This window comes from Narcine bancroftii, chromosome 12 (assembly GCF_036971445.1).
Source record: "Narcine bancroftii isolate sNarBan1 chromosome 12, sNarBan1.hap1, whole genome shotgun sequence".
NCBI lineage: Eukaryota > Metazoa > Chordata > Chondrichthyes > Torpediniformes > Narcinidae > Narcine > Narcine bancroftii.
This window is the reverse complement of record NC_091480.1, coordinates 17087706-17098625: the sequence shown is the minus strand read 5'-3', so window position 1 is coordinate 17098625 and position 10920 is coordinate 17087706. Positions and strand designations below refer to the sequence as shown.

The following is a 10920-nucleotide window of genomic DNA, read 5'->3' as shown; positions in this document are numbered from 1 at the left end:
TCACACTTAATAGAACAGAAAGAGCCTGCTCAGTTCAGTATTTCCATTTTGGCTCCTAGGAGGGCAATTGCCTCGGTCATAATTCTTCACTCCTCATTTCCCTGTACCAATGCAAGTTATTTTTCTCTCACACATGCCTGTTACATCCCTTTGATTGTATTTGTACCATTAACCTACACTGAGGGATAATTTACAATAACCAATTAAACTAGCACATCTTTGGGATGTGGGAGGTCTCTGGAGAACTTGAGGAACAGAGAAAATAAAAACTTTACTGAACTAACCCTTGAACCCTGCAAACTTCTGCACCAATGTGTAAAGCGAAATGTTCAAATTCTGTAATGGGGGCTTGAACTCACAACCATCTTATCCAATGTCAAATTGACATAAAATTGTAGAAACACACAAAGAAAGTTCTGGGACTCAGCAGGTCAGCCAGTATCCACGGAAAGTAATAGACAGTCAACATTTGGGCTGAGAACCCTTTATCAGGAATAGCAAAAACCATGTAGCTGCCCAAATAAAAATGACCAAGGTTGAGGAGCACTGACTGGCAGATGAATATAGAAGGGGGAAAAGAAAGGAACAGAAGGGTGACAGGAGAAGGACAGAGGGCTGAGAAAGATACATTTTGATAGGAAGAAGAAAGGCGGATGACAGGCAGGTAAGGAGTGTAGCGCTATCGATCAATCACATTAGACAGAGTTGTGATTAATAGACTTTAATCACCTAAAGACATCCCACATGTTACTGGTCCAGTTCCAAGGCAGGTACTGAGGGAGGACTTTGGGCGTAACACTCTTTATAGGGATTTCCAGGAGGGAGGAGTCACAGGTTCAGGTGGTGGGCCAGCTCATACAATACATACTGTACAAACAATAGTGGTTGCACCACAGTGAGGAAGGGGAGGAGAAGGCAAAATGGGGCCTGAGACATAAAGGAAAGCACGGTGGGGGAGGGGAAGGAACGTCGACATTAACACTTTCTGGCTGAAGACTGCCAAGATGGAATATAAGGGCTGTTCCTCCAACTTACATATGGCCTCATCCTGGTAGTCCATTACACCATGAACAGATATGTCAGTGTGGGAAGGGGGAGTGAAATTGAAGTGGCTGGCCCCAGTGAAATCCTTGTTATTGCAACAGAGACAAGGTTCTCAATAAAGTTCTGTCCAATCTCCCAAATGAAATCAGCCAACTCAGCAGAATCCAAAATTTTATAGGAATGTGTAGTTCAGTTTAGTACACTGGGTAATGCCTCTTAGAGATCAATTATTTGGGAAGTGAAATTTCATGATTTAAGGGATGAAATTAATAAAATAAGTTCTACCACAATATTAAATCATTTTTAATTTTAAATAATAAATATTTGCAATACCTTTAGGCATACCAGTGTGAGATAGCCCCAGACATCTGCATTAGAATTACACAGGATATTTGCTTCGCAGAGAGCATCTTCAGCATCTGTCAATTCATTAAGCTTCGTATGAATAAGAAAGAACAAAATTATTCTCTTGCATCTCAAACCATTATAACAATATCTTTCAAAGATTAAAGGTAATTGATATCACTTGTTCTTCCAGTCAGCCACATATTGATGAGATGGAAGAAAGGAGATTGAGAGTCTCATGGCCTGGTGCCACATAACAACCTGCAGTGTATCTCAATGTCAGTAAGACAAAGAAGCTGATCAGAGACAAGGGAGGGGATGGGGGTGGTTAGAGCCCGTTCCCCTGTCCACATTAATGAAATGAAGTGGAGACAGTAGATAGCTTCAAGTTCCTGGGAGTAAACATTTCCTCTGGCCAGATTTGGAAATAGGTGAAAACTAACATGGAAAAATTTGAGACTGTCAACTTTAGAGTTGAAAAAGAGTAATATTTTCTTAATGGTCAGATTAGATATACCTATCACCATTCACATTTTCAATCATCCTACCTGAGACAGGTTGAAAGAAAGATGAAATCTCATATTTGAATCCACTGTCCTTCTATATCAAAGGCAAATTTGACAAGTTTCTGAATGAGTTCAGTGATGTGAATTTGAGATACCAACATTCCTAATACTGAGCCTGGGATTAGCTCACTCTGAGAGTCTTCTTCCACTCGAAAATAATTTACAAATACTCTCACCTTATAGCAGGCAATGCCAACTCCAAGCCAAGTCAAGCAGGATGGTGCTTTTTGAGAGGCAATGAGATAGACAGATTTGGCTGATTCATACTGAAAAACAAAGCAAAAATAATAGTTAGATGACTTCCACATCAAGTTGAAGTATAAAAGTAAAATAAGCCTCATTGGTAAGATCTAATTTCTGTCATATCTAGTCTCAACTTTTTCTCTCTTTTTATTCAAATATTTAATTTGAACTAAGCTTCAAATGCTGGAAAATTAGTCACCACAGGTTTCAGAAGCAAATTCAAAATATATGCAATATTAAATGTAAATTGTATTTTAACAAATTTTCATTTATCCACGGATTTGAGGTTTAAGTATATTTTAAGTGTTAAAATTTTATTTGCTATTTTCAAGTAATTTTTAGGTACTTCAAACTTTTTGTCAATCCTTTCAAAGAAATGAAGGTGATATTGGGTTGAGAATAATGAATTACACGCGATATTTTAGACGATAAGAGATGAAGACTGAAAAATGTAATGTGAAGCATGTAAATAAATAGGACAGGATATTTTGGGATGAAAAGTTGTTCACAGTGGAAAAAATGGAGGGCAGGTTTGAATGGCAGTGGAGTTTGAAAAAAAAAGTTACATCAAGAGTCAAGGAGAAGTTCTAAGCACTGAGAGCAAGAGGCATTGAAACTGAAACTAGTGCTCCTCAGTGATGACAGCAAAAACAAAGAAGAATTCTGACAGTGTATGTCAGGATAGGGTAACACTGTGGAGCTCCAACCAACACCATTACTGGTGATAATCCTGGAAGACTGAAAATGTTAATTATAAATCAGTGTAATCGATGCTAGTTGGAGAATCAATATTACTTCATGTTAGGGAAATCAGTATCACCTTGGAAAGTATATGTCCATATTAATGATGAAGAATAATGGTCCAAAAATCCAGTACCCATTTTGGAACTAATAGGCTTGCATACATAAGAACTAAGACAAATATATACAAATCCTTTTTAAAATGGAATTTCCCACTACCAATGAAAATGCTTTTGATATATTAGATTTCTATAAGTTACTGAAAATGCAATACAAATGTAATCTTTCAACCATACTGCAAGGAAGATAAAGGAGGTAAATGTTGTTTTTATTATGCTGTTTAACTTTTAAAAAAACAGCCACATATGAAAATATGAAACTATAGGCCCATTCAAGCAAGGAAAGTGCCCAACTGTAAAGGTGGAAGTTCTCCTCCCTTACGCCAAGAGACTTAACTCTCTGAATTCACCTCCGCCGAGGCACCAAATTCAACCCTTCTCGGGGAAGGATAATTGGCAGAGTATTGTGCTCCATCACCTGGCTTGAATGTACAGACGCTGTAAGTGGCTGGTTAGGAGTGGGCTGATGATGCCGTCAGCCCACAACCCCTCTCCCCACTCACCCCTCTCCCTCCATGATCCCCTCAAGGCAGGGGCAGTGGGCGGGAGCCATCAGGCAACAGGAGCCATCATAGGGCGGCCGGAGTGGGCTGTGTCAGCCTCACCGGGCCGCTTCAGCCTTTGGGGCTGCTCTCTGTAGCTCAAAACGCAGCAGAGCAATGGCGGTCTTCCCTACCCATAAACCCCCACGCAACTGGAACAGTTGTGGGAAACACAGAGCAGTTCCAGCCGCGTGGGGAATTATGGGTAGAAAAGACACCATTGCTCTGTCGTGTATTTATGAAAGTCGTCCCGCCTCCATCAGATTAGAGGGCGCTATGAAGCGCTGCTCAATTTGAATTCAATGCAAGAGAAGCCTTTTAGGGCTGCTCTATGAAAGGTAAATTTTAAGTTTTCCCTCTGCGCTGGTAGCTGGCTTCCAGGCAGAGGCCTGGCATGAAATTAAAACAACAAAAATAAAAACAAGGGTGTCATTTGAACCCATTCATTGAAATAATTTTTGTTAACGATTCCCATTCAATCACATTTTCTATGGAAAGTGTTAATTTCTAAATTCTCCTTACTGACAGAGGCACGTCTTCCTGAAGATAGATGAATCCTAGTCTCAAGCAGACGGAATGCATGTCAAATGCATCATTTACATAAGAGATTGTGCGTGCATAATGTTTCTTAGTTTCGGTATAGTCTCCTTTCATGTAGCTTAAATGTCCCAGTAAAGCCCATAGATCTGGATTCTGAAATAATAAATTTATTGAGAAATTTAAACTAATAATTTTCCATGAAAGAGAAATAAAAACAATTAATGAGAAAATTGTTGATTTTCCAGAAGGTTATCCATTAAGAAATGTTAAAATTACTGTTAGGAACTCAGACTAGCAAATGATTTGTGATATTAATAGTTTACCACATTTCCTGGTCATAAGAATTTGCCTTCATTTGATTTGTATCAAAATTTGGTTTCAGGTGATGCTGTCATATTAAAAATATTTGTGACTCAAGAGAAAAGTTGCCAGATGAAATTTACAGTACAAACAAATTACTGGTTCTCAAACAGAAAAAAAACAAATAAAAATAATTTATGTTAAGCTCGTCCAGTCGAAACTGGAATAAAAATTTTTGTGTATAATAACTGAAAGAACCAGAGAATACCTATTATATTGACCAGAGAAATGAAACACTGTCAACTGTAAAACTTTGGTGACTCATGAGTCATTTACCACCTGACTCTTACCTGATGATTGATTCGTCCTGCTTCTGCAAGACATTCCTCTGCTTTTCCAAATTCCCCCTGCTGCATATAAAGTCGAGCTAGAACCACATGATATTCACAGCTTAACCCATTTTCATTGCAAATCAGCTCATGCGCCATTGCTCTTGATACAAACTGTTAACAAGAAAAATTAAGTTTTCACGAGTTGTCCATGGCCAAACAATATGGTGGTGAACCTCAATTTGGCAGATGTGATAGAGATAGATAAATTAAATGAACATAATGTGCTAATTAAATATTACTAGGAATTCACAGGTTAAAACATGGAACATTACAGCATAGTATAGGCCTTTCAGCTCACGAGGTTGTGTGAACATTTTTTGATCCACAAGAATGATGTAGTGAGTCAGAGATCATAGGCTTTTATACTAAACTTTCCCTGAATATAGACAATATTGAAGAGAAAGGGTAGTCAAAGTTAGGACCTTCAAATCATTCTCATATAAAAGCCTATAGCTATAAGGAGACTTTGGAAGAGGCCAAACAGCACCCAAACCGGCCATTTGAAAAGTGGGAAAAGCAAATGGATCAAAATAAAGAAAGAATGCAGCGTGGTTAACTTCCAACAGCACTCCAATAATTTTATGCTGATGCCCCCCCCCCCACAAGAATAAATGACATTAATATTCATCGAAAATTTGTTGTATACTTGCAGAGCAAAAAACAATTGAAAAGATGTATCCTGACTCTTAAGGCATGGATTATTTATTCTGTTTTCCAAATTTCAAAACAATTATCTAATTTTAAAAATACTCATTTTATCTGATAGCTGTATATGAATGCATAAACTAAATGAAACTGAACTTCCACCTTCAGAAAACGAAGTGTTTATCATCTAATACAAGATTTCACGGTTTACAATTTAGTTGATATTTGGAGAAGGATACATCCTAGAGAAAGGGATTAGTTGTTTTATTCTATTATAGAATAGATAGGTTTTATTATCAGCAAGATTGCAGGGTAGGGTACAGCAGGTTCAATATAAAGCAAGGCTTGTATAATTCTCCTTTGTTGTTAGTCTTAGATTTAAAAGGTAAACAGGAAACCAGTTTTAGATGGAGGTTTAATAGTATATTGCTGAAAGAGAAAGATCTTTGTCAATTTATTAGAAACCAGATAGAACAATTTTTGGACCTTAATGCTGACTCTTTCGATAATAAATTTGTTCTTTGGGATGCAATGAAGGCATACATACGTTGTCAAGTTTTTTGTCTAAAATTAAAAAGGAGCATATGTCTCAAATTAATAATTTAGAGATTGAAATCTCAACCTTAGAAAAGGAATTACATAAGTAGTCGTCAGCAGAAAGAAAAAGAATTCTAGTGAGTAAAAAGTTGCAGTATAATGCATTACAATCTTATAAAATGGAAAAAAATGATTATGAGAAATAAACAAAAATATTATGAACTGGGGGGAAACGAGCACACAAGGTGTTAGCTTGGCAATTGAAAAGGTTTTACAGTTTCTCAAATCATCCTCATTCATGAAAAATTTATTGCATTGATTCAGTTTTACCTAATTATGAATAGGAAGCTTTTATTTTTCAATTTTAAAATAACTGACCTTTTCTGGAGTTTCCTTGTGAATTGATATTGATAGAGATGTGGCTCAGCTTCTGTTTTGGGAATTAAAGAGTTCAATACTGGAAGTTCAATCAGTGAGAGTGAGCCAGCAAATGTGCTGCATATTATGGTAATTTTTGTCAAACTTTTGTAATTAGGTGGACCTGCCAAGGTTCCTCTCTCATTGTGAATAGGTTTCTTTTTATTTTCATTGCCTCCATATTGCAAACCATTCTTTCTCTGTAATAGTGACAAATTAAGATACTCCTATTTTCAAATTGTAACCAATTGCCAGATAAAAAGAAAACTTTCTTTAAGGAATTATTAGAACTAACCTGCAATGCATTAACCTCCAATAGAAACCTTGCTGTCTGCATGTAAATACTTCTTGTAAATTCAGGAATAGTCTCGTTTAGTGTCTGTTCAGTGACTGGAATGAGTTTTGGCTCTTCTTGATGCTTTGCCATTAAGGGACTCTCATCGACATCAATGCTTTTTCTTGCTTCTACAAAGGGTATAAAATTTTCAATAGTCTAATACTCTTTTACACAGCTATTTAAATCGCTTCGATTTCAATCTGGAGCAACATTTATTCATATTGAAATTATTTAGTTCTCACAAAACAGAATTTAATACCTTTTGATCCTTCATCTCTGCAACTTTTTTTCTCCTCTCCTACATCTGCTTCATCTACTACTGCATAGTTGTGTGAACCTAGCCAGTGACCTCATAATAAATAAGAACAGCTTTTATTCTGCTATATTTCTGTCAGTGTTTTTTTTCCTGGGGAAACCAAACTCATTGAATCAACGTTTCCTATGAAAGCACAGATTCATCATTATTTTATTTGCATGAAATTTCAGTTGTAAAGGTCAATTATATGCTAGGTAATGGCAACAGGACTGTGATAACTGCTGCCTTTCTATGCCACAAACTTTGTTTTCTCAGTCTGTGGCCAAACCAGACTGCTCACAACCTTGGTGCCATAATTAACCCAGGAGACTATTTAGTTTCAGCACTCCTGCATTGCCTGCCTCTGCTCCATTTTTAATATATCCATTCTTTTGTTATCTTTAGTCCTGACCAGTCAAATAAATTCTTCACCCTACCCCTTGTGAACAACTATCAACTTGGACTAATTGTATTTGACCATAGACACTGTACTTGCTGATCTACAGATACTTCTGGTTAAACAATGCCCCAGTTTTAAAGTTATCACCTTTGACTTTAAATCCTTCATTGAGCTCTTCCCTTCCATATATCCTATAATCTTAGAACCTTTCATGATATCTGTGCTCCTCCATTTCTGGCCTCTTGAACATCACATGATAAATGCTCTTTCAGACTCTGGAACTCTTCCTCCCCCTCCACTCCTTTCCCCTGACTAAAGCAACAAGCTCTGGATCTGATTTGTCTCTGTTCACCAGAGGCCAGACCAGTGTGGGCCAGTGGTAAAAGCTCAGAGAACACTTTTTCGTTCCCTCAGATAAACCTGGGCCAAACCAAAGCTGCCAGTGTCTTCTGCAGGTTATGGTCCAGTAGGGAATGCAAATTACCAGTCAACCCCTCCCATAAAGTAATTTAAGGAAAGCATCCATTTAGCTGAAAGATGGAGCCATAGGCAAGCAGCTCTTGACACATCTGGGCAGCCATCTGCACTAAGTAGCCTTGAACAGGGGAATAGCCTCAGCCTTTTGAAGTCCAGTATTTTGTTATGCTCACTCTCAATTACATGCTGCTCCATATTGTTGAGAGGCAAAGCACAGAACCTGGAGAAAAATTATTTTGTTAAAAAAGGTTACATAAACCAAGGGCCAAATGTGAATTAGGTGACCACCATGCCGTGCTGACTGTGGATGCAGGCTTGTACTCTCAGTAGCCAATCCTTTTAATCTCCTCCACATTCCCACACAGATTCATCAGACCTTGGCCTCATCCATTGTCAGAGTGAGGGGAAATGTAAACCTCCTGGACAGCTTTACAGCTAATGGCATGAATATCCGTTTTCTATCATTTTTAAGTCCTCTATCTAGATTCATGGTTTCCATCGCTTCTCTAAACTACTCCCATTCTTATTTTCCTCTTTAACCTTTCAACCCTCCCTATGGTCTTTCCTCCATCTATTTCTCGCACATTTTGTCTAATGCCCATTTCCCCTCAAGCCCTCCCCAGCTTCCTCACCCTATAAAAAGTTGATACCTCTCCTTCCTAATTTAGTCACAATAATGGGATCTAACCAGAAATATTCATGGACCATTTCCACCCATGGGTGTTGCCTAGACTGCCGAGTTCCTCCAGAAACTCATTGGTTCATTAAACTGCAGGTGCTTGGGTTGTGCTTGAATTTAATAGCAAAGGAGTTCATACATTCTTAAATTCAGGATGAATGTATAATACAATACTCTTAAAAAGGTCATGATTCCTATCCAAAGGGCATGATATAACAGGTAAGAAATTAGAGAATGGGAAGGAACTGAAATAAATCAATAAAATGTAATCAAACCTTTATGAAAAGACATTTTTCTTTTATGGCTGATGGAAGAATCAGATTGTGGAATTGTATCTCCAGCAATTGTCCCAAATGGAGTTTGCAATAGACTGAGTACTAATTGTGTCAGGAATTACTGGTTCACTTTCATCTGTGACAGCTTGTGGTTCTAAAGGAGGACAAGGGATTCTCGCAGGGAGTGATCCGTACAGAAAGCGGAGAGGGGAAGATGTGTCTGGAGGTGGGATCCCGTTGAGGAGAATAATATGCTGAATGTGGAGGCTGGCAGAGTGGTAGGCAAGGATAAGGGGAAACATCTGGTGAGGGAAGGGCTGGGCATATGTTCAGGAAATAGAGAAGATTCAGGTGAGTGAATAGCAGCAGAGGGAAAGCCACATTTTCTTAGCCCGAGACTTTATTCGAAGCAGTTTCACATTTTGCTTAGTGCATCGAATTCCAGGATGAGGTGAAAGTGACAAGACAGGCTACCTACCCCTGATATTCAAAGGTGTTATCTCACCATGCCCCACAATATCAGCATCTTGAGGTCACTATTAATAGAAAGCAACAACATAAACAATGAAATAACTAGTTGTAGGTTGGGTATCCTGCAGTGAAGAATTCATCTCCTGACACAGAAAGTTAGTGCATCTGAATACTTCGACTTGCATGGGATAAATGCAAGTATTCTCAGGAGGAGAGACATTATCTATGACAATACCACCCACAAACCTAAATATTAATTTCCTTCATCATCTGTGCACAATAAATGTAATGTGTACCACCTAGAAAAATGCAGTTAATCACTGATTATCTGACAGCGCCTCACAATCTTCAACCACTGAGAAGGACAAGGAGACACATGGCACCCAACCACCTATGGATTCCATTTTTCTTACTTGGAAGCAGATTGCTTGTTCTCCATTGATATGGGATCCCTGGAGCTCCCTACCCAACAAGAACGATTAGGATTAAGAAAGTAGTCTTGCCATCCAGATCATGACAAATTAATTAGAAAAGAAAAGCTCTGCTCGAGGGATAATCCAGTTACCCATAGAATTATGTAATTAAACTAAATTTAGCTGCATTCCTACTGACCTCTAATATTCTTAATTAAATAAATAAACCAAAACACAGGACAGTGCTCCAGGTATGATCTCATCTACACCCTTTACGATTTTAGCAAGCCTTTTACAATCCAACACCTTACTGGATTCCAATAAAGACTAAGCTATTATTTATCTTTCTAATTGTTCTTCCATCCAAGTGTTTTTGCGATCCATGAACAAAACGGAAAAAAAATAGTGGTGCTGCCAGACCTCCTGCAATGGCACCGCTGCCACAAATGCGAACCCAGGGAGAGCAGAGAAACACACTTAGCTGCAGGGTTCTCCTGCCCCCCTCCTCCTCCTCCAATGGCTGATGGCTCTGTACAGGCTTTAAATGGCCTGCTAAAGGAGCTAACAGAGTCCTATTTAAAATCTAGCAATCGTGTGGGTCTAGGCCCAAGACGGTGGCGACTATGTTTGATAGTGGCCATGAGGGGTTTCAGACTCCGGAGAGAAGCAGATTAGCATAGGACGCCAGAAACTAGAAGAATCCCTCCCCCGATGAAGGAGAAGCAGAGGACACAACCCCCAAGAATGGTGACCATGCTGGTGGATAAGCGAGTGGCTCTGTGGCTGACTCCACACACCAGGTGGCCTGCGGACAACTTGAGATCAAAGGATCCACACCAGGCTGCAGGCTGCCAGAGACTGGCTCATCAGAACCAGGATTCAAGAGGAGGCTGAGAGCAAGGGCTCCTGAATGCTGAAAGCCCCATCATTGTGTTGGAAGTTTGAATTTGGGCTCAGGTTGCCAATGGTTCAAACCAGTGGTTTTCAAACTTTTTCTTTCCACTCACATACCACTTTAAATAATCCCTATGCCATCGGTGCTCTGTGATTAATAAGAGATTGCTTAAGGTGGTATGTGAGTGGGAAGGGAAGGTTGAGAACCACTGCTCTAGACCCAATTGTTACTGAATTATTTTGCTTGA

At 38.8% G+C, this 10920-nt stretch overlaps 1 protein-coding gene across 11 annotated transcripts in view; it reads right to left on the bottom strand.

Annotated features, from left to right (window-relative positions):
- The window catches only part of cfap70 (cilia and flagella associated protein 70), a 53513-nt gene that overhangs the window by 3258 nt on the left and 39335 nt on the right, over positions 1-10920 (bottom strand). For 7 of the 11 annotated variants that reach the window (XM_069905396.1, XM_069905394.1, XM_069905392.1 and 4 more), the window contains 5 exons: positions 6727-6896; positions 4791-4943; positions 4123-4293; positions 2132-2221; positions 1378-1479 (listed from right to left, as the gene is read on the bottom strand). In XM_069905396.1, coding sequence (XP_069761497.1) covers positions 1378-1479; positions 2132-2221; positions 4123-4293; positions 4791-4943; positions 6727-6896 — 686 coding nt within the window. Of the gene's footprint in view, positions 1-1377; positions 1480-2131; positions 2222-4122; positions 4294-4790; positions 4944-6392; positions 6632-6726; positions 6897-10920 lie in introns of those variants that run through there. The other 4 variants (XR_011347151.1, XM_069905400.1, XM_069905399.1 and 1 more) reach the window with 4 other exon arrangements.